This window comes from Canis lupus, chromosome 22, assembly GCF_048164855.1.
Source record: "Canis lupus baileyi chromosome 22, mCanLup2.hap1, whole genome shotgun sequence".
Lineage (NCBI taxonomy): Eukaryota > Metazoa > Chordata > Mammalia > Carnivora > Canidae > Canis > Canis lupus.
In genome coordinates, this window is record NC_132859.1 from 496,141 (window position 1) to 519,659 (window position 23,519).

The 23,519-nt window shown below is 46.9% G+C and overlaps 1 protein-coding gene, 1 long non-coding RNA gene and 1 pseudogene across 31 annotated transcripts in view; 1 reads left to right on the forward strand and 2 right to left on the reverse strand.

Annotated features, from left to right (window-relative positions):
- The window catches only part of OPA1 (OPA1 mitochondrial dynamin like GTPase), an 86,478-nt gene extending 82,302 nt beyond the window's left edge, over positions 1-4,176 (reverse strand). For 4 of the 12 annotated variants that reach the window (XM_072792112.1, XM_072792110.1, XM_072792111.1 and 1 more), the window contains exon 1: positions 4,012-4,176. In XM_072792112.1, the coding sequence (XP_072648213.1) occupies positions 4,012-4,043 (32 nt within the window). In that variant the 5' untranslated portion in view covers positions 4,044-4,176. Of the gene's footprint in view, positions 1-133; positions 192-3,395; positions 3,614-4,011 lie in introns of all 12 variants that reach the window. The other 8 variants (XM_072792103.1, XM_072792101.1, XM_072792104.1 and 5 more) reach the window with 7 other exon arrangements.
- A 149-nt stretch (positions 4,177-4,325) lies between these two features.
- LOC140613763 (uncharacterized) overlaps positions 4,326-23,519 on the forward strand; it is a 29,367-nt gene continuing 10,173 nt past the window's right edge. For 2 of the 19 annotated variants that reach the window (XR_012014617.1, XR_012014612.1), the window contains exons 1-4: positions 4,330-4,529; positions 9,746-10,009; positions 11,314-11,444; positions 19,651-19,716. This is a non-coding gene — a long non-coding RNA (uncharacterized lncRNA). Of the gene's footprint in view, positions 4,530-7,723; positions 8,315-9,745; positions 10,010-11,313; positions 11,445-15,359; positions 15,419-19,650; positions 19,717-19,849; positions 23,084-23,519 lie in introns of those variants that run through there. The other 17 variants (XR_012014619.1, XR_012014618.1, XR_012014614.1 and 14 more) reach the window with 17 other exon arrangements.
- Positions 12,835-12,907, reverse strand: LOC140614536 (U4 spliceosomal RNA; annotated as a pseudogene).

Consider the following 23,519-nt stretch of genomic DNA (forward strand, 5'->3'; position numbering starts at 1 on the left):
TGTCCAGGCGCATAAGCCACCAACTTGGGGCTCATCCTTGAAACCTTCCTCATCCTCAAGTGCTGTTACTTGTACCTGCAACATCCATCTTGAATCTTTGATTTCTTCCATCTTCTCTACCCCCGTTCCTTACCTGGATGCTGGAACAGTCTCAACTGAGGTGTTTTCCGCAGCACGACCAGGCCACTCTCCTGAAATGTAAATCTGATCGCTGTCACTCACCTGCATAAACCTCCTCAGTGTCTCCTCCTACCCTCCTCACTCAGGGCCTTGATACCCACTGTGCTTGCACAGACTCTTCTACCTACTTAACTCCCGTTACTCACAAATGGGTTCACCTCCGCATTCCCTCCTCTCCCGGAACCAACATGCTAATTCGAGGGCCCTGCTACAGTTCTTAGCTCCCCCATACTTTTTGTTCAATGCACATAAAATTGGTATTATGTAATAGTGTAATGATTGGATTAATATTTGTCTCTACCATAAACTGAAACCTTCATAAGGCCAGTGGAGTCTTGTCTGTCTTGCTTATTCTTGTATTTCTAAAGCCTAGTCCGGTGCTTCACAAGTAGTAGACAGTTAATACATTTACTGGATGAACATATGTTATTGGGGAGAAGAGCCAAAACAAAACAAAACAAAAAGTGAGAGAACCCAGCAATGACATAGAGTCAGTGCTCAGTAAATGTCATTTCAACATTAACTACACTAAATTCTACTAATGTATCAACGAATAGCTCTCTATCCCTTTTTGCTACCTATAGCAAAAAGTTGTTTGCTTTTATTAAAGAAAAAATGTATATATTAAATATATATATATATTCAAACAGATAAACTCCAGCCCCAAGTAGTCCTGTTGCTAAGATTCTAATACAAATTTTTTTTAATTAAACATGTCTTTAAGAGTTTAATAAATGTTAAAAAGGAATTCAAAGAAATTAAAGCTGTAATTGTCGATTAACAAAATGAATAGCAACACTAGAAAATGTACTAAGGAAATTCTTGGGAACTTAGAACATAAAGAAAAATGGTAGAAACCGTGAGGAAAAAATTTACGTGACTCAGGGAAGTGGTATCCAAAGTGGGGATGTGTGTGGAATGCATTCCATAGGATACATAAAATGACTCTCTGGGACTCAGGAACAAAGTACCAAAGCTTCTAAAAAAAAGTACTTAAAAAAAAAAAAGTTTTGGTTTTTTTTTTTGTATCTTATTCTTCAAATTATGTTAGGGTAGAATTACGATGTAGTACAGAGATACCATATATAATTTAAGAATAAGTGTGTATATACACATATTATGACACATGCTTACTTTAAAAAAAAAAACCATATGAGAAGTACAGATTGTATTTTGCAAATCATGGACATACAGGATCAATCTGAGAAGACCAGTTCTGTCTAACAGGAGTCTAAAAACAAAAAGAAGAGGAAAAGTGAAAGGAAGAAAATAAGTAAGAAAAACTTCCCAGAACTGAAGAAAAATATCTCTTTAACAGAAAGCCCCACTGAGTAACAAGCCAGATTTGGGGTGAAGGTGGAAGTGGGGGGGACCACACCTGGACAGAGCCTCGAGAAATTAAAGATAAGGCCAAGACCCTGAAAGCTTCCATGCAGAGAAAAACAGGATACCTACAAACACACAAACATCAGATTGTCCTGAGGGTCTGTATTAGTAACAAAGGATGCTGGGGGGGGGGGGGGGGGAATGTAGCAATGCCTTTACCGTTCTGAAGGAAGAGGATTTGCAATATAGACTTCTATACTTGGCCAAACTAAAAATCAGTGTGATGCACAGCAAACCACCGCCCCGTCACTCCCAGACTCACGTGCTCTCTGTCCTCTACCAACTCTTGACCTATACACCATTGCCTAATACGAATTCTTTTTTTCAACATATTCACACAAATACTTATTGCACCTAAATGAATGTTAGTCACTGATCTCCTTACATGTCAAAAACTGTTTTGACCCAACACGTCCGAGAACGGGACTCTAAATGTACTCCTTCATAGCAAACATACGGAAGAAACACAGCAAAGGACAAATTCCGGAGCTTGAGGCTCCTGACCTTCCACATCTCTACTTCTGCAGTAGCCGGACTGCGCTGTGCACAGAAACACTTCCAGGCTATGACTCTATGGGGTCCCTGGTAACATCAACGATTTAGCCCAACGGCACCCACCTGAATAGACGAGTACCAGGTACTGATCAGTCTGTTGTTAAGCTCAAATCTTAAAAGTTTTCCTCCATATCTCAATTGTTCCAATGAAGTGTGCTATTTCCTGCAAAGTCTCTTCCCTTTTTATTTAAGTAAAACTACATGATGTCTCTCCAGGAAACAGTGAGGGGTAGAAATAAAAAGGTAAAAAGTAATAATAATAATAATAATAATTTACTGCAGTATCAAGGGCTGTGGCTTTACTCAGAAACTCAAATTTAGGGCAGCCCCGGTGGCTCAGCGGTTTAGTGCCACCTTTGGCCCAGGGCCTGATCCTGGAGACCCGGGTTTGAGTCACACGTCAGGTTCCCTGCAGGGAGCCTGCTTCTCCCTCTGCCTCTGTCCTGCCTGTCTCTCTGTGTCTCTCATGAATAAATAAAATCTTTAAAAAAAAGAAAGAAAAGAAAAGAAACTCAAATTCTATAAAATGACAAATAATTATGCTGGGCAGCCTCAGTGGCTCAGTGGTGGAGCATCTGCCGTCAGCCCAGGGCGTGACCCTGGGGTCCCGGGATCCAGTCCCACGTAGGGCTCTGTGTGTGGAGCCTGCTTCTCCCTCTCTCTCTCTCTCTCTCTACCATGAATAAATAAAATCTTTAAAAAAAAAGAAATAAATAAACTCAAATTTCATAAAATGACAAATAATTATGCTGGGCAGCCTCAGTGGCTCAGTGGTGCAGCATCTGCCTTCAGCCCAGGGCGTGACCCCGGGGTCCTGGGATCGAGTCTCACGTCCGGCTCCCAGCACGGAGCCTGCTTCTCCCTCTCTCTCTCTACCATGAATAAATAAATAAAATCTTTAAAAAAAAAATAAATAAACTCAAATTCCATAAAATGACAAATAATTATGCTGGGCAGCCTCAGTGGCTCAGTGGTGCAGCATCTGCCTTCATCCCGGGTCGTGACCCTGGGGGTCCCGGGATCCAGTCCCACATCAGGCTCCCAGCACGGAGCCTGCTTCTCCCTCTGCCTGCGTCTCTCTCTCTGTCTACCATGAATAAATAAATAAAATCTTAAAAACAAACAAACAAAAAACAATAACAATAATCATGCAATCATTCTGACTACGACTATTGGAGGTCGCCCGGTTCCAGATTCCGACTCAAACGAACCTTCATTAAAAAAAAATAAAAATAAAAAAGTGCACTCCACTCCCTATGCAAAGCATAAGTTACCTGCATCCCTCAAGCATCCCTTAAACAAGCTTCCGAAAGAAGTTTCAGGCAGGCGGCGGGAGGCGGATTCCGGAAAGGCAGGCCCTGCCGAGCTCCCCGGCTGCACAGGCACGCGCGGGAGGCCGCCGCGACGGGGAAGCCTGCAAGCGCCGGCGGCAGAGACGCGGCCCGCGCGGACGTAGCGGTGATGGGAATGCGACGGTGTGCACGTTTGCATCCTAATGCAAGGTGCAAAGAAAAAGGGTTTCTTTCTTTTTTTTTTTTTTTTTCATGCTCAGGACCAGGGCAGGCCCGGGCAGCACGGCGCAGCCAGGTCCCCGCTCGGCGCCGAGGGCCGCGGTGCAGCGGGGCCGCCGCCCGCGAGGTCCCCCGGGCTGGCTCGGGCAGACGCAGGGAGAGGAGCCCGGGCACCTGCCGCGGCGGCGGGGGCGGCGGCGGGGGCGGGGCGGGGCGCGGCGGCGGCAGGGACGCGAGGCGCGGAGGGGCCGGGGTCCCCGGGGCGGGGGGGGCGGTCAGCCCAGCGCGGGCTCCGGCACGACGCGGCCTCCAAGCCCCGGGCGCAGGCCGGAGGCGGCGGGGACGCGGCGCGGCTTCCCGGGCGGGAGCCCGCACTTACCAGGCCACGGCGGCCCGCCGCAGTCGCCACATCCCGCCGGCGAGGACTTCCCGCGGGCGCTCGGCCGTCCGCCCCCGCCCGGCCCGGCTCCGGGCGCGACCGAGACGCAGCCGCCGGCAGCAAGGGCACCGAGCAGCCGCTGCGGGCCTCCCAATGGCGCGCCGACTTCCGGGGGCGCCCGCCCGGCACCCGTACGCCGTCCGGCAGGGACACGGGCCCCCGCGGCTGCTCCCGCGGCCGCGGCACAAACGGGCCGCGCCGGGCCTGCAGCGGAAACGGAAACGGACACGGACGCCTTCCGCGGCGCACCGCTCTCCCGCGCGGCTTCCGGGACGGACCGAGGGGACCCGCGGCCGCGGGAGGGAGGGCGTCGGGCGGGGACGCGGGCGCTGACCCCCCCACCCCGGGCCGGTGAGCGACCCCGAGACGCGCAGGCGCAGGGGCGGGGCCGCGCTCGTCCGGCGCTGGCCGCGTCGTGGGAGCGGGAGCAGCGGGCGCCCGGCTCGGACCTTCCGCAGGTCAGACCGCGCGGGGGCGGGGTGGGGCGGGGCGGGGTCGGGGTCGGGGTCGGGGTCGGGCCCGCAGTGCGGCTGCGCTGAGCCGGGCGTGGGCAGCGCCGTCAACTAGAGAACACAGTCCGCCCCTTCGTTCTTTCCGTTTGACATTTGCTCCCGCTGCCCTGTTGAAATGGTTCGTGTCAAAGCCCCCCCCCGCCCCTGGACCTCGGCGGGAGATGCTCCCCGTCCTCCCGGTGCTCCTCCCCCATCCCTGGGGGTCACGGGGGTCGGGTCTCAGATGCGCCCCCTGCCCGCCCCTGGACCTCGGCGGGAGATGCTCCCCGTCCTCCCGGTGCTCCTCCCCCATCCCTGGGGGTCACGGGGGTCGGGTCTCAGATGCACCCGCCCCGCCCCCCTCGCCCTTGGACCTCGGCGGGAGGTGCTCTCCGTCCTCCCGGTGCTCCTCCCCATCCCTGCGGGTCACGGGGGTCGGGTCTCAGATGCGCCCCCCGCCCGCCCCTGGACCTCGGCGGGAGATGCTCTCCGTCCTCCCGGTGCTCCTCCCCCAACCCTGGGGGTCACGGGGGTCGGGTCTCAGATGCGCCCCCCGCCCGCCCCTGGACCTCGGCGGGAGATGCTCTTCGTCCTCCCGGTGCTCCTCCCCCAACCCTGGGGGTCACGGGGGTCGGGTCTCAGATGCGCCCCCCGCCTGCCCCTGGACCTCGGCGGGAGGTGCTCCTCGTCCTCCCGGTGCTCCTCCCAGGTCACGAGGGTCGGGTCTCAGATGCGGGCCCGCCCCCCCGGCCCCTGGACCTCGGCGGGAGGTGCTCTGCGTCCTCCCGGTGCTCCTCCCCCAACCCTGGGGGGTCGAGGGGGGGCTCGGGTCTCAGATGCGCCCCTTCCCGCCGCCTCCGCTCCGACCCCAGGCCATCGGAATCCGCTCTCGGACTCCAAACACGGTTCCCCCTGCACTCCGGTGTTTTACGAGGAAGCTGGGGAAAGCGATGTGACCCACAGAGGTGATGCAGTCGACGACTGGCCTGACCTGGACCAGAACCCAGGGGCCTGGCGCGCTCCTCCCCTCGAGGGCCCCCCCCTTCCTTTTCTCCCTTAATCGTCAGGACCCTGAATCTGTAACCTTCCATTCACAGCCGTTGGTCGTGAACTCCCCAGATGCCCCACTCTGGCCATCCATTCTCTTTATCATTTTTACTGCAGTGACTGTTTTTAATGGCAGGTGCGGACAGAAACTTGCTCAACTGACCTGTGCAAACTGTAGCTTTTCCCGGGACTGCAGAGTTGTGCAAAAATTCCTTGTTTGGGCAGCCGGGGTGGCTCCGCCGTGGAGCGCCTGCCTTGGGCCCAGGGTGTGACCAGGGGTCCCTCCAGGGAGCCTGCCTCTCCCTCTGCCTGTGTCTCTGTGTGTCTCTCATGAATAAATAGATAAAATCTTTAAAAGAATATTCCTTTGCTACTGTTACTTCTCAGTTGTTTTAGAAAACATTAGAGAAATCAAATAGTAGCAACCCCTTTCATATATGGGTTACCTTTACATTCCACAAAACCCTTTTTTTTTTTCTTACAATTCTACTCCTAGGTGCCTAGTCTACTGAATCATCCCCACATGTGCAGAAACACATGCGTGATGTTTATTTTTGCTTTGTATGAAAGAGTGAAGGATTGGAGTCAACATTGTTAAAAGACAAACTGAGGCATAATAAAAATTCTAAACATTTATGTGATCAAAATTGATTTGAATTAAGCAGCGCCAGAAGTGGTTAGGAGTGCTCCGCCACCCGGAGCAAAGGACAAGACTTCTATAGGGAAGACAGGGAAGCAAAGGCAAGGAAATCATTTGATTGGCTATAGCTTACCTGATTGCCTTATTTGAAAAAGTCTAGTTGACTGTGATTGGTTGCCTTAGATACTGCTTTCTTTCTTTCTTTTTTTATTTAAATGCAATTATACAACATATAGTAGTACATCCTTAGATTGAGATGTAGAGTTCAGTAATTCATCGACATTTTTTTTTAAGACTTTATTTATTTCGGGCAGCCCCGGTGGTGCAGCGGTTTAGCGCCACCTGCAGCCTAGGGTGTGGTTCTGGAGACCCTGGATCGAGTCCCACATCAGGCTCTGTGCGTGGAGCCTGCTTCTCCCTCGGCCTGGGTCTCCGCCTCTCTCTCTCTGAAGAAATAAATGTCTCTCATGAAGAAATAAATAAAATCTGAGGCACCCAAGTGCCTGGGATTGAGCCCGATGCAGGACTCAATCCCAGGACCCCAAGGTGACGCCCTGACCCAGAGGCAGATGCTCAACCACTGAGCCACCCAGGCGTCCCCCTCCCCTCCCATCAGCATTGCTTTCTTAAGTTTTGGTTTACTTAGTAGGCTGCCAAGACATTAGAACCAAGTTGGTTCGTATATTTAGTCTATTCCCAACATAATCCCCGCAGACATATACTGTAGAAATTAAAATATTCGGGGATCCCTGGGTGGCTCAGCCGTTTGGCGCCTGCCTTTAGCCCGGGGTGCGATCCTGTAGTCCCAGGATCGAGTACCCTGTCCGGCTCCCGGCATGGAGCCTGCTTCTCCTTCTGCCTGTGTCTCTACCTGTCTCTCTCTATCATGAATAAATCTTTAAAAAAAAAAAAAAAAGAAATTAAAATATTCTAAAATTTAGATAGAAATGCAAAGTGCCTAGAATGTTCAAAACAACAAAACTAGAGTATTTATGGCCATCTGACTTCAAGACTTAGTATTATAATCAAGAGAGTATAGTATCAAAGTAAGAACAACTAACTCAAGAGCCCAAAATAGATGATTCAGAAATAGATCTCTGTGCAGTCAATCGGTTTTTGACAAAAGCACAAAGCAATTCAGTAAAGATAGAAATCTTTTTAAGAAATGATGCTAGAGGGATCCCTGGGTGGCGCAGCGGTTTAGCGCCTGTCTTTGGCCCAGGGCGCGATCCTGGAGACCCAGAATCGAATCCCACGTCGGGCTCCCGGTGCATGGAGCCTGCTTCTCCCTCTGCCTGTGTCTCTACCTCCCTCTCTCTCTCTCTCTCTGTGACTATCATAAATAAATAAAAATTTAAAAAAAATGATGCTAGAGCAATTAGATATCTGTATGGAAAAATATACGTGCTATGCATAAAAGTTAGTATAAATTTATACCATATACAAAAATTACTATACATAAACAAAAATTTATATAAGCTGGGACATAGCCCTAAATGTAGAAGTGAAAACTATAAATCTCTTGAAGAAAATTAGAATATCTTTACAACTTGTAAGTAGACAAAGATTTTTTAGGTCGCAGAACATAATACCACAAAATTAAATTTGATAAATTGGATTTCATCAAACTAAAATACATCTCATCATGAAATAACAATGCTGAGAAAATTTAACAAACATCAAATTTGGGGAAAATATTTGTAGAATATTTATCTGACAACATGTGCATGTCTGGAATATATAAGAAATTCTTACAACTCAGTAGTAAGATAAACAACCTGCTATGCTTTGAATGTTTGTATCATTCCCCTGCCAGTCACATATTCATACGTTGAGATCCTAAGGCCCATTTTGTTGGAATTAGGGGCCTTTGGGGGGCCTTAAATTATGTGGAGGAGCCCTCATTAATGGGATTTGGCTCTTACAAGAGACCCCACATAGCTCCCTAACTTTTCCACTCTGAGGTTACAGCAAAAAGCCATTTATGAACCAGAAAGGAGGCTCTCGGCGGCCACAACAAGATCATGCTGGCACCTCGATCTTGGACTTCCCAGCTTCCAGCAATGTGAGAAATCTCTGTTCTTTATAAGCTACTCCATTTATGATATTTTGTTATAGGAGCCCAAATGGACTAAGACACAACCCGGTTAAAACTTCAAACAAACACTATACGGAGGAAGATAGATAGATAGATAATCTCCAAAGAACACATACAGTGCTCCGTGTTCTTAGTCAGCAAGGAAATGCAAATTAAGACGACAATGAGATACGACTATATCACTAAAACTGATGAGTACGAAAGGCACTAACCTTAAGAGACTGACAATACCAAGTTTGGTGAGCATGCGAGGCAGCCAGAGCTCTCAGGCACTGCTGATGGAAACGTAAAACAGTATGACTACTTTGGAAAAATATTTGACAATTTCTTACAATGTAAGACACACCCTTCCCCTTTGGTCTAGCAATTCTAGTCATTCAGATCCAAGAGAAATGAAAACATATGTGCACAAAAAGGCTCGTACAAAAATGTTCACGGCAGTTTTATTCACAATAGCCAAGAACTAGAACCAGCCAAATGTGTCAACAAGAAAGTGGATAAATTAATTTACACAAGGCAATACTCCTCAACGCCAAATAGGAAAGAACTGCTAGACGTGTAACAACATGACAGTCTAACAGACGTGCTGAAATCAGGAGGGGATGTTGCACTTATGGGGAACATGGGTGTCGGGAGTGGGAAAGGAACACCGGGGAACCTCTCGGGAAGATGGAAATGTTAGGAGTATGAGTTACTTGGATCAAGTATCCGTTCATTACAATGTGCAGCTAAGAAATGTGCGTGCCACGTTTCAGGTGAGCGTATGTGCATTTTACACACATCTCTAATTGAGGGGGAGGATCAAAGTGGGTGGAGATTAGAATGAGCAAGAATGACAAAATGTGGGTAATTATGGAAGCTGTATGGTAGGCACGTGAGGGCTCCACATACTTGTCTGTTCACTTTGTATGTATTGGAAAGTTTTCACCATTGTAGCTTTAACATGGGGACGCTTGGGTGCCTCAGTGGGTAAAGCATCTGCCTTCAGCCCAGGTCATGATCCCAGGGTCCTGGGGTCAAGCCCACATCAGGCTCCCTGCTCAGCGAGGAGCCTGCTCCTCCCTCTGCCCCTCCCCGCTCATGCTTTTCTGTCTCTCAAATAAATAAATGAATAACATCTCTTAAAAAAATAATAGTTTTAAAATGTATCACATAATGTGTGACGCAGGAAGTAACGTTGTAAAAAGGTAAAAATGATGCAGAAAGAAAAATAAGGTGGATTTGACAGAGATACAGTCTCGTGGGTGTGAGAAGGAGGAGCAGAGGACAAGTACAAAAGGCACTCAGCCCGTGTACTATGTGGAATTTGCTCCAGCTGTATTTGTTTCCTACTGGGCTGTAATAAACTACCCCAAATGTAATGGCTGAAAACAAACCTAATTCCTTGGTGTTCTCCAGGTAAGAAGTAAGAAATGAGTGTCACCGGGCTGAAAGCAGAATGCCGACAGGGTGGCGGCTTCCCTTTGGGGGGCTCTCAGGAAGAAGCTGGCTTCTGGCCATTTACAGCTCTGAGGCTGCGTGCATCCTGGGCTCCTGGCTCATTGCTCCCCTCGAGGCCAGCAATGGCTGATGACCTTGGGAACATCATACACCTTGGACGCCGACGCTCCTGAATCCCTCCTCCACACTTAGGGACCCTTGTGGTGTATTGGGCCCATCCAGGTAATCTAGGATGATCTTCGTATTTTAAAGTCAGCTGGCTGGAAACCTCAGTTGCATCTGCCTCCTTAAATCTCCCTTGCTCGGCAGCCCCGGTGGCCCAGCGGTTTAGCACTGCCTTTGGCCTGCAGTGTGATCCTGAAGACCTGGGATCGAGTCCCGCGTCAGGCTCCCTGCATGGAGCCTGCTTCTCCCTCTGCCCATGTCTCTGCCTCTCTCTCTCTCTCTCTCTCTCTCTCTCTCTCTCTCTCTGTCATGAATAAATAAATAAAAATTAAAAAAAAATCTCCTTTGCCATATTCAAAGGTTCCAGGAATTTGGATGCAGACTTCTTTGTGGGAGGCATTATTTTGCCTGTCTTATAGCTCCATTTAAATTACTTTCAATGATGTCTCTCTGACACTAAACTAAGGAGAGAGAGAGAGAGACAAGTTTATGCAGCTCAGCCCCACGTGGAAATAGCTGTAGTTTTAAAATTGTGCCTCTAATCTTTGTTCTTTATATTTATTTATTTATTTATTTATTTTTAGTTTTTTCTTTTTTAAGATTTTATTTATTTGAGACGACTAGAGGGAGAGCTGTGGGGTGGGCAGAGGGGCAGGGGGAAGCCGACTTCCTGCTGAGCCCACAGTCTGACGCGGGGCTCCATGTCGAGGACCGTGATCAGGACCTAGCTGCCCAGGCGCCCCAACTGTAATGACTTTCATACCTTTCTCTTTTTTCCTGCGATCTAAAAAGGAATCTCAAGTCTGCGTTCCATGTCACAAATTTCCTTTTCTGCAGTGGCGTTTTTGCCTCCTAAGCAGCTTCTGAAAGTTACTTTTGCATTGTGAATCTTGAAATATTTCCTTTACTTACCATTATCTTTCTGTGCCTACATCTTAAAGTTCAAGCTTTTTCATCCTATCAAAGATGCAGGATTGTTGCCTAAAATTTTTTCTTGCTCCTCGAATGAATAAACTCATAGATGATAAACTCACAGACACAATCTTCCACTGGCCCTTCCTACTGTAATGACTACCGTGACTGCTGTTACCAGCCGACACCCACTTAATGTGCTGGGCGCCGTGTTAGCTTTCGTGTATAGTATCTCCTTCCATTCTTTCCTACGGTATTTTTTCACGGACTTCATCTTTTTCTTTCTTCCCTGCTCTTCCAAGGCCAGAGGGTTTACTTTGCTTTATTTAGCAAAGGATGTATTGACCAATGACTGTAAACTTTAAATCTGCTGCATGGGTCTTACCCTTAGTGGTTATTCCTCTGTGAATCTGGTTATAAATTTTTATATTTTTGTTGTGTTTTCACAGGTATTCTAGTAATTAGAAAAAAAACTGCACCAAGGACAGCTAACCAAATACCGTATTGGCTGAGAAAACATGGCTCCGGTGTAGATACTCAGACTGAAGACTGCTTCAGCTGTACACACCCCTGAGGTGAGGTAAGCTTTTAAATTGGATTTATGTTCTTTTTCCAGACTTCTCTTTTCCTTTCCCCATTGAAAGCATAGGCAGCTTTTGTAATTTCCTTTGCCTCATGGATGTCAGTAGGAAAGAAGTGTGGGGAGGTCAAAGGTTCTTTTGGTAAAAGCTCTCTGTGAAAGCTTAAGTCTGTGCTAGGGTTTTGCTAGGAGCCCAGGAGGTTCCTGGAGGCCAGGAAGAGGAGAATGTTCTCACCTAACTACCATTCCCCATACTTGGAAGAGATCCAGACCTCTGAGGATTCTCAGCCCCCCAGAAGATTCCACCCAGGCATGATCAGAAAAGCTGATCCATCAGATTCAAAAGGGTCATGAGGACTAGGAATTTGCGGGGCCCCAGAGGTTACTTATGACCACTAATTAGAAAAAGCGCTATTTTCTATGCATGTGGCTACCTATATCCAGTATATCCGTGTGGTGAAATAAGTATCTAGTAGCACAATACTGTGTATGTCTTTCCAGTTCCGCCTTCACTGACATCTGCTTGGTAGCTTGAAACTAGTTATGGTGGCAATATTTACCCCAGAAGTCAGCAAACTCTACCAGTCGGGGCTCCATGTATTATTTTGTTGATCATTGAGTCTTTTTCAAAAATATTTTATTGGGCAGCCCCAGTGGCTCAGAGGGTTAGCGCCACCTCCAGCCCAGGGCATGATCCTGGAGACTCAGGATCAAGTCCCACGTCGGGCTCCCCGCATGGAGCCTGCTTCTCCCTCTGCCTGTGTCTCTGCCTCTCTCTCTCCTGTGTCTCTCATGAATAAATAAATAAAATCTTTAAAAAAATAAAATAAAATAAAAATGAAAAATATTTTATTAATTTGAGAGAGAGAGCACAGGTGGGGAGGCAGGAAAAGGGGCAGAGGAAGAAGTAGACACCACCACCTCCCCTAGCAGGGAGCCCAATGAGGGGCTCGATCCCACACCCTGAGATCACAACCTGACCCAAAGGCAGACGCTCAGCCGACTGAGCCACCCGGGTGCCCCTGACCATTTAGTCTTAAGGAAGTTATGGGAAAAAATAATAATACTATTATACAGGTTAAATATTATATTTAATACTGTTTAACCCGTAAAATAGTACTACTTAATACAGGTTAAATGTGTTTTGCCTGTGGCTATTTCATTCTGAAGAGCACAGAAAACTGAGGAAATATTCCTTCAGTATTTTTTTTTTTAAGATTTTATTTATTTATTCATGAGAGACAGAGGGAGAGAGAGAGAGGCAGAGACACAGGCAGAGGGAGAAGCAGGCTCCATGCAGGGAGCCCGACGTGGGACTCGATCCCGGGTCTCCAGGATCACGCCCTGGGCTGAAGGTGGCGCTAAACCGAGAGCCAGGGGGCTGCCCTCCGTCAGTATTTAATTAGCAATAATCGCGCCTTGGATTAACCTCATTGGCTACGATACTGCCACTGTGCAAAGCTTCCTTCAGTATTTAAAACCTTTTATCTGATTCAGTAAAGAAGTCATGCACGTTTTTATGAATTGCCTAAGTTCTCACATATGTCTTTGTTTCACTGTCTTCTTACTTGTTGGTGGGTAGGCAAAAAGCCACCAATATTCATGTCAGATTTGAACTCATAAATCAGTGATGTGAGCAACTTCTTGCTGAATAGATAGCAATAAAAATAAGCATTTATTCCTAGTAAAATGTACAGTAAACGTTCATATATATGCGTGATTTTTTTGTAGAGCTGGGTGCTGAACACTTAGCAGCGTGCCAGAGGCACGCACATGTATGCTCGAGTGATTCACCAGTTCTTCCCTTCGGTCTGTTTCCAACTTTCCGTCATTGAAAACTTCTGCCATTTAGTTTTTCATCTGTCTTGAAGTTTGCTCTCTCTCTGACCACTCACACGCTGTCTCAGTTTTGGGGGCCAGCGCCATGAGCAAAGCCTGCAGGGCTATTACTCCCTTCCACTCCCCAGGTTCTGAGGCTTTCTCCCTCTTGCTTGGAGCTATTTTTGCTCACACTTGGGAACATTGCTTTTTGCTTCCTTTTTTGGACTAAAAATATATCCTCTACTTCCACCATGTTCCCAACCTTGGCCTCTGTGAGAAACAAAGCACACATCAGTCCGTAAGTAATTCTGCACGGCCGTCCCTCTAGCATTACCCATACTAGTGTCTTCCTCAGCGCCAGTAGGCTGGCCTGTTTGCCTTGCAGAGGGACAGGCTCCCACATCCTGCTGCTCATTGTTGCAGGCTGTTGACAGCCCTCCTCCTTTCGCATCCTCTGGGTGGTCTTGAGGTGCCTTGGCAGTAGGAAGGGCCACGGTGACCAGCTGAGGCAGTAGCTGGCGAGTGCTGTCATCCTAAGACAGCTCACAGACGGCATCAGGAAGGCGAGCTCGGTCCTCTCCTGACCTGGGGACCCCCTGCACAGCCGTGGTGCCGGCATGTCGGGAAGGCAAAGTGATACATAAACATCTACCTGTTCCAGGAGGAGAGACGATAGGAGCGCGCAGTGCCCAAGGACTTCCCAACAAGCAGGGTTGGATTCACAGGTTCACACAAAACAAGCACAAATTAGAACCCCGTCTCCCTTTGTCTCCTTTTTTTGCCCTCTTGCTTCTTCCTTGAGGATGGGTGAGATTTAGAAAAGCAGAAAGGACAGAGGGAAGGAATACGGTAAGGTGTGTGTGGTGAATTTGGGGTTCAGTGACTCTTCGGTTCGTACTTCCACACCCTTCTATTACCATGGCATCGTGATATGTGCTGATGCGTCTACCTCATGGTAACACAGCTAATATATGAGAGGCATTTAGAACTGTGCCTGGCAGGGCCCCTGGGTGGCTCAGTGGTCGGCGTCCGCCTACGGCCCAGAGCGTGACCCCAGGGTCCTGGGATCGAGTCCCGCGTTGGGCTCCCTGCAGGGAGCCTGCTTCTCCCTCTGCCTGGGTCTCTGCCTCTCTCTCTGGGTCTCTCATGAATAAATAAATAAAATCCTTAAAAAAAGAAAGAAAGAAAGAAAGAAAGAAAGAAAGAAAGAAAGAAAGAAAGAAAGAAAGAAAGAAAGAAAGAAAGAAAGAAAGAAAAGAGAGAAAGAAAGAAAAGAGAGAAAGAAAGAAAAGAGAGAAAGAAAGAAAAGAAAGAAAAGAAAGAAAGGAAAGAAAGGAAAGAAAGAAAGAAAGAAAGAAAGAAAGAAAGAAAGAAAGAAGAAAGAAAGAAAGAAAGAAAGAAAGAAAGAAAGAAAGAAAGAAAGAAAGAAAGAAAGAAAAGAAAAGAAAGAAAGATGGGATCCCTGGGTGGCGCAGCGGTTTGGCGCCTGCCTTTGGCCCAGGGCGCGATCCTGGAGACCCGGGATCGAGTCCCATGTCGGGCTCCCGGTGCATGGAGCCTGCTTCTCCCTCTGCCTGTGTCTCAGCCTCTCTCCTCTCTCTGTGTGACTATCATAAATAAATAAAAATTATAAAAAAAAAAAAAAAAGAAAGAAAGAAAGAAAGAAAAGAAGAAAGAAAGAAAGAAAGAAAGAAAGAAAGAAAGAAAGAAAGAAAGAAAGAAAGAAGAAAGAAAGAAAGAAAGAAACCACTCTGAGAATGATATATATACATGATTCTTTTTACCCGTTCATCTATCATTGGACACTTAGGTTGCTTCCGTATCTTGGCTCTTGTGAATACTGCTGCAGTGGACATAGGGGTCCATAGGGACATATATCTTCTTGAATTAATTAATGTTCTCTTTTTCTTTGGGTGAATACCCAGTAGTGGAATTATTGAATAATATGGTATTTCTATTTTTAATTTTGGGGGGAAACTTCCAGTCTCTTCTCCACAGTAGCTGCACCAATTTACGTGGCTGCCATCGATGCACCAGAGTTCCTTTTTCTCCTTGCCTCACCCACACTTGTTATGTCTGTCTTTTTGATTCTAGCCATTGTGACCGATGTGAGGCGATACCTCACTGGGGTTTTGATGTGCATCTCCCTGAGGGTGAGTGATGAGCATCTTCTCTTGTGTCTGTTTGCCATCTGCTTAATGTCTTCTTGGGGAAAATGTCAATTCAGGTGTTCTGCCTATTTTTAAATTAGATTATTTGGGGTTTTTTGGTGTTAAGTAATAGAAGGTCTTTATATATTTTGGATATTAACCCCTTATTGGGTATCTCATTTACAAATATCTTCTCCCAATCAGTAGGTTGGCTTTTGTTTTATTGATGGTTTCCTTCTCCGGGCAAAAGCTCTTCAATTTGACTTAGTCTCATTTGTTTATTTTTAGCTTTTCTTTCCCTTGACCCAGGAGACAGCTAGAAAAATGTTGCTAAGGCCAGTGTCGGAGAGATTACTATGTTTTGTTATAGAAGTTTTATGGTTTCTGGTCTCATATTTAGGTTCTTAAACCATTTTGTTTGCACTTATTTTTGTATAGGGTGTAAGAAAATGGTCCAGTTTCATTCTTTTGCGTGTAGCTGTGCAGTTTTCTCAACACCATTTGTTGAAGAGACTGTCTTTCCCCATTGTATATTCTTGCCTCTTTTGTCATAGAAGAACTGACCACGTAAGTGTGGGTTTATGTCTGGACTGTCTATGCTGTTCCTGTATCTCTGTGTCTCTTTTTGTGTCAGCACCATAGTGTTTGGATTACTGCAGCCTTGTAGTGTACCTTGAAATCTGGCATTGTGGTACCTCCAGTTTTGTTCTTTCTTCTGAAGATTGTTTTTAGGTCTTTGGGATCTTTTGTGATTCCAAACAAGTTTTAGAATTATTTTTTCTGATTCTGTGAAAAATGCCATTGATATTTTGATAGAGATTGCATTGACTCCGTACATGGCCTTGGGTTTAGTTGCTCTGTTATACTATGGCTTTTGTGTGTGTGCCCCAGGGTGATCAGGGCTAGTGTGGTCTGGGGACACAGGGGTTGCTGAGGTCACAGGCTGGCTGTGGCACCTGGACGCTGCTCCCATCTGCATTGTCAAGGTGAAGAGGAACGTAAACTGTGGTGCTCGCCAGCTACTCTGAACCAGAAAGAGTTCCAGCATCTCCTCTGCCATTTGGCAAGTTTCTAGGGCTGATTCCTTTATAGTCTAGTTGCCCTTTTAAACTGCACCTTTTGGGCAGTCCCGGTGGCGCAGCGGTTTAGCGCCGCCTGCAGCCCGGGGTGTGATCCTGGAGACCCGGGATCAAGTCCCACATCAGGCTCCCTGCATGGAGCCTGCTTCTCCCTCTGCCTGTGTCTCTGCCTCTCTCTCTTTCTCTCTCTCTCTCTGTGTCTCTATGAATAAATAAATAAAATATTTTTTTAAATAAATAAATAAATAAATAAACTGCATCTTTTTTTCAGTGCTGCAAGGCAGACAAATTTGCTCACAGTCCCTAGGTACTATCCCTCCCCCCTGCAATTCACAGCACCAGGCCCCAGGGTTCTCTTCATTACTGTGTCTCCATCTCTCTTGCGGTTCTCTGTGTGGTCTCTATCTTTTGTGGGGCACAAGCTGTTCATTCAGCTCTCAGTTCTTCTTCAGGAGGAATTGCCCTATAAAAAGATGTAGATTTAATGTGTCTACAGAGGTGGTAAATTTAAGGTCTTTCTACATCACCATGTTGGACCCTCCCACTCAGCCATAGACACATTTAAATATATAAAAACAAAGATTGAAATTGAGAGATTAGAAAGAGTCACCATGCAAACATTCACCACAAGGAGCTGGTATAGCTCTCCTAGTATCAGACAAGATAAATTATGAGACGAGAAGTCTCACCCAAGAGAAAGAGAAACCCTTTATAACAATTAGGGAGTCAATACAGTAGAAATAATAGCACAGTCTCAAATCCTTGCACACCAAATAACAGCTTCAAAATACAAAAAGTAAAAAAATTGACAGATCTGAAATCCACTGAGAGGGAAATCGTTGATTAAGTTCAAAACTGATCTGAAGAGTGAGTTACTACTAATTCTGGACTCTTGATCACAAAACCCCTGATTTGCCTAAGTAGTGGCTAAGTTGGCCTTGAAGTTGCCCTAGGGACAGTTGGAAAGGGGCAGCAGCAGGTCAGTGAGCTACATCCATCACCTAGATTTCTTGCTTAGTGAGACCTCTAGAAAACATCTCCAGTACTTTAATGAAAACACTATGCAGGGGCACCCGGGTGGCTCAGAGGTTGAGCGTCTGCCTCTGGCTCAGGGCGTGACCCCGGGGGTCCTGGGATTGAGTCCTACATCTGGCTCCTTGCAGAGAGCCTGCTTCTCCCTCTGCCTGTGTCTCTCCCTCTGTGTCTCTCATGAATAAATAAAATCTTTAAGAAAAAAAAAAAAAACACTATGCAAATAGTACATCCTTACATGAGACTGTTGCATTCCATCTGCATTTTCCTAAGTGAATTTTGTCGATGTCAGCAGATTACCAGATCGGATCCCAGCCTTAGGATTTTCGAGTCCTGGTGTTGTGAAACGATAAACATAATCTGCAGCTGCATCTTGGTACCTGACCAATCAGGAGTCCTTGTCAAGCACCCAGTGAAGTGCTCCAGGATTATGATCCAAAGGATCATAATCATGTAGAGAGAGGATTTTTAAAATATGGGTCTTGGAGATCCCTGGGTGGCTCAGCAGTTTAGCGCAGCTTTCAGCCCAGGGCGTTATCCTGGAGTCCTGGGATCGAGTTCCACATCGGGCTCCTTCCGTGGAGCCTGTTTCCCCTCTGCATGTGTCTCTGCCTCTCTCTCTCTCTCTCTCTCTCATGAATAAATAAATATATAATCTTAAAAAATAATAATAAAATAAAATATGGGTCTCTTCCTCAGCAAGGAGCACATTACTCATTTCCCTCTGTCTTCACTAATTTTTGCCCCAAGAGCTATTATTTCATGAGTATCACTTGACTTTCTCGATCCTGTCTGTGGGCACCCCACACCTCTGACCCTAACATACATTGCCTACTTGGGCAAGCTCTCAGGTCATTGGCCATAATTTCTGCAACAGAATTTTTTTTCTCCAGGAAGAGAAAATTACTCTGCTACATTTGTCCAACTTTAACCTTCAAAGGATGTGCACCATCCTTTTGGGGTATCCCCTCTCCCATTGCCTCCCTGACATGGGGCTTTTGCCCTAGAGTTCACCCATTTCCTTTCACCCAGGGGGAAAAAAAGGCCTCCCCTTCCTTTTCTTTAGTCCCTGGGACCTCCCTTGGGTTCTAGCCACTGCTGTCTCCCCAGAATTCTTGGTATTTCTGCTATCTCCATAGGGTCCTGATAATCTGCCTCTAGTGGCTCAGGGAGTAAACCCAGCGTCTCTTGCTGAGGGTAGGACTGGGGATTGGGTGCAACAATAGGCAGACCATCGTTAACAAACCTGGTAAGATACTATCTTGAGATATAAATCTGTGGAGTTTTTCCCCCACTTGCTTTTACAGTAAGCAAGTGGCCCCATGGAAGAGTAGAGTTGATTGAGAGGGATTAAAAGAGCTAAGAATAGTTATTGCTGAGCTATGTGACTCTAAAATAGAGAATCAAAAAGTGAAGTTTGAGGCATAAAGCACATGAAGAAACGCAGAGCAAGGAGAGAAACTAGAGGAATTGCCAGACAACCGTATCCCAGTGTCTTCAGGGGCACCAGTGTAGGTCTAATGGGTGGGCAAGGGGAGGAATAGAGAGGAACAGATAGAGAAAAGCGGGTCAGCACCGGGAACCTGGGGAGCACCTTGGAGCATTTCCCATTACCACCTTTCCCCCAGGAGGCCCTCAGCTGGCTGTGTACTCCTGGAGATGTTTGCCAGGCCCCTTCCATATGCCTCTGAAGGGTCACCCTTTCCATGTCAGTGTTTTGGGAATCTCATGGGCCCCATGTATATGTTAGGAATGCTTTCAGCTGCAAGCAACAAAAAATATGGTTAGTAGCATCTTAGACATCAGAGGTTTATTTTTTCATGCAACAAAAATGCTAGAGGTAGGTGGTGGTTTTGTAAAAATGCAGATTCCCCAAGAATCCTGAGAACAGGATTCAGTTAGTTCTGGAATGGTCTCCAGGGATCTGTAATTCTAGATTCTTCCCAAGCGTTCTTAATGTGCAACCAAATGCCGGAGTCACTTTTCCCTAGTTTACTGTCCCCTCTTCTGAGTTTTCAGAGTCCTTTAGCTTCCAAAGGAGTCAGCAGCACTACCAGTGAACACCTGGTTCATGTATTCATTCAAATGGTCAACAAATAGTAATTGCTCACCTGTTTATGGCAGGCACCAGCTCTGTGAAGGCCGTGAACTGGGCCTAGAAACGTGAAGATTTATTAAAACATTCTCGAGGTAGGTAGAATTTCCACAGAATCTATTTTAAATTTTTTTTTTCCCGTTGAGGAAAGATGGTAACCATTCAACTAAACATAATAAACACCTGTTTTCTCTACATTTCTTCTCAAAACCTCATTACAATATGAAGATTTTGTTAAAGACAACAAAATCCTCGGGGACAAACTAAAAACGTAACAAGAATGGAAAGAAATATATGAACACAGTGTTGGCACCTGGAAAGCAGATGGTGATGAGTTACTCATAGACTGGGCATGGGGTGCAGGAGGCAGGAAGCTAACAGATTGGCCCCATAGCGCCCCTGACGGCGCAGGATTGGAGGCACCAGGAGCTGCTCTGGAGCTGGAGTGTTGGTTAAAAGCCTGTACTAAATGCAGGGAGATCATTAGATTCCTTCTCCACCCCGCCCCATGAGGCATCTCCCTCACCCCCACAGAAAGCATACTGGAGAAGATTGGGGGCCAGTTGGCATGCTGAATGAATGGTGAGTAACTTTCTCCCATCACGTCAGAGCATCCTGGTGGCCTAGCTTAGACACCTGAGGCAGCAGCTGGCAGTTTCCTTTTTAGGGAAACTTGAGTTCTTCAAAGAAAAAACTTATAGACATTGATTATTGGGAATCCTAATCAAACATAGAAATCCAGAGGAAACCAAGACCATACAAAGAGCAGAAGAAACTGTCAGGAAAACCATAATATCTTCAGGGAGATAATAAAAGATAACTGTATCAACAGAAAAACAAAAAGACTAGCTCATAGAAAAAGAGTTCTCAGTTTTAAAAAATATAAAAACAGAAAAAAAATTGAATAGAATCCAAGCATGCTTTAAGGGAAACTCCCTGAGGATATACTCTGCCAAAATGAGAGAATAAACTAGGAAAAAAAGAAGACTCAGGACTCAAGAAAAGGGGATCCAATTCAGGGAAGTTGGATGACACATGAGAGCAGGAGGCCAGTGGGCTGCAGAAGGGCTGTGTTAAAAATTTAAAAATCAACAGAGTACTTGATGAATTTGATATTCTTTTAAAGATTTATTTATTTTAGAGAAGGAGAGGGAGTGGGGGGGCAGTGGGAGAGAATCTTCAAGCCGACTCCCCACTGAACACGGAGCCCAATGTGGGGCTCGATCCCATGACTCCTGAGATCATGACCTGAGCTGAAACCAAGAATTGGACACTTAACCAACTGAGCCTCCCAGGTGCCCCACCTTTGAATTATTAAGAGGAGATTAACGGTTTTGGCTAAGTATAAATCAAAACAAGGGAATTTTGAACCCCAGGGAGGAAAAAGTTGTGTAACAAAGGAAACCCTGTTAGTCCATGCGGCACGACTTAGCTGGGGAAGATATTTATAATCATCACAACAGTGTTAACTTTGAATACTGGTTTAACCAAATATTATGATATATTTATGTTGGAAGAATGAGGAGAACAAGATTGCTAAATCCTCACGTTTCGTAGGAGGAAGTCAAGAGTTTATATCTAAATCTGAGAAGTCAATACAGAAGCATATTATTTAAACACATGGAAGAAAGATCCAGAAGAAGCAGCTTAGCCAATTGAAAATGACACTTCTGTCTCTGATGAGCAGGGCCACGTGGGAAATGGCAGTCTGTCCGACCACAGGGAATTTTTCTGGTCAACAAATCCCAGACTTTTGTGATTCTTTCCCCCTAGTCCGCTGGGTTCAGCCAGAGTCCTCCCTTGAGGTTTGCCAAGTATGAGCTCTAAGGAACACACAAACACACACGATGAACTTCATTTGAACTTCGTTCATCTTTTTTCCTAAGCCAAAGGTGTCATAATAGGGAAAGGGCCAGAGCCCACCCCGATAGGAGGGACGTTAGTGCAGCAGGCCTGTTCCCTGCGCCTCCTGCATCTGTGTTTCCTATCGACATGAAGAAATAGGAGTGGCGCGTTCGCTAGCCACCCCAAATACCAGGCCCTCAGTGCGTGTTGGAATAGATGAGAGGATGAATGAATGAGTGACAGAAGAACCCACCATTTTTCATACATTGTGGATGCCTACAGCCTAGCGCCAACCCTGTTTTGCCTCTGATGCTTCTTTCTCATTCACTCAGACTTAATGGCCTGTTGTGTGTTTTGTCACCTATGAAGTGGGCACCTCCAATGTGCAAGGAACTCTCCTGCCTTCAAAGATTACGGTCGGTTTGGGGAGGCAAAATGTGACTAGACAAGTTTAAACACAGCCACGGAGAGCCGAGCGGTGGGTGCAAGGAAGCTCCTATGGGATTTGAACTCAACCTGAATGAGGGTCTGGTGCAGGGAGGCGTGACTTTCCCCATACTGGCTGCAGAGTCCCTAGAGTGAGTGCAGAGTCCATGTACTTTGTTCACAGTGAAGATGGGAAATGGGAAGATGGGAGGAAAGTGTTGTACTGAGGGTTGCTCTTGTTGACAGAAGTCAACAAAGCACAGATTTGGTTGGCACACCACGAGCATTCTCAAGTTCACCTCAACACTTTAAAGAAGAAAAATCGGGGGATCTGGGCTGAAGACAAGGATTTGGACAGCATCAGCACAAAGATGGCAACAAAAGCCATAGATGTGGATAAGAGTGTGTAAAGAGAAAACTGGGACAAAACCCTGAGGAGCACCAACATTTTTTCTCCTTTTTTTAATTTAAATTGAATCAGCCAACAGAGTATATCATTAGTTTCAGGTGTCGAGTTCAATAATCCATCAGCTGCGTAGAACACCCAGTGCTCATCACATCAGGAACTGACATTTAAAGGCAGCTTCTCGGCCTTTTGGCTAAGATCAAGTGTAGGAGCACCAATATTTAAAGGCAAGGTTAGAGAGAGAGAGAGAGAGCGAGGAATCTATAGCCTAGATTGAGAGGAAATAGCCAGAGAGTTGGGAGAGAACCGAGGAGTGTGGAGTCGCGGAAACAAGGGAGCCAGAGCTGTAGGTGTGGGTGGCCACCAGTACCCAGTGCTGCAGGGAAATACGGCACCGTAAGGATGGAAAAGCGTATGTCGGATTTAGCAGCGAAGCAGTTGTTTTGAATTGAACTGCGCCCCCCGAGATCCATACGTTTAACTCCTGATACCTCAGAATGGGACTGTGTCTGGAAGTGAGATCTTTAAAGAGATAATTAAGCTAAAATGAGGTCCTGTGGGTGGGCTTGAGTCCAGCATGACTGGTGTCCTACAAAGATACCGGGACGCACACACTATACGGGGAAGACTGAAGACGCAGGGAGAGGGTGGCCCCCCACAAGCCGACGAGAGAGCTCTTGGAGGAAACCGACCCCTCCAACACCTCGACCTCGGCCTGCCAACTCCCAGAATAATAAGAAGCTAGATTTCTACTGTGTGAGCCCCCCCGCGCCCCCAGCCCCCCCCCCCCCCCAGTCGGCGGTACTTCGCGCTGCAGCCGTAGCAACACGTGTTGCTCCGCAGTCCTGGTGACCGATGGGAGGAGCTGCATTGAGAGCATGATGGGAGGGCAGGTGGCAGGAAGCAGGGGCCCGCAGGTGTGAGGAAACGTCCAACAGGTGTAGAAAATGATGTCAGAATTCCGTCTGAAGGGAGAGAGCAGACCGCGGGGTGCCTGGAGGCACCTGTGGGTCCGTGGGGGGCAGTTGACTGGGGGCTGCTGGATTAGTGAGGTGATTGTAAGGCGATGGGACTAGTCCTCAGTGGCTCTGCCACCGAGAACCGGAGCGCATTCCAAGACGGTCTGACACTCCAGGGCGGAGTGTCACCAAGGCCGCGGGCGCGTCCCTTCTGATCGGGCCCTGGGCGGCAGCCGCTGGTGCATGCACCTGCTGAAACTTC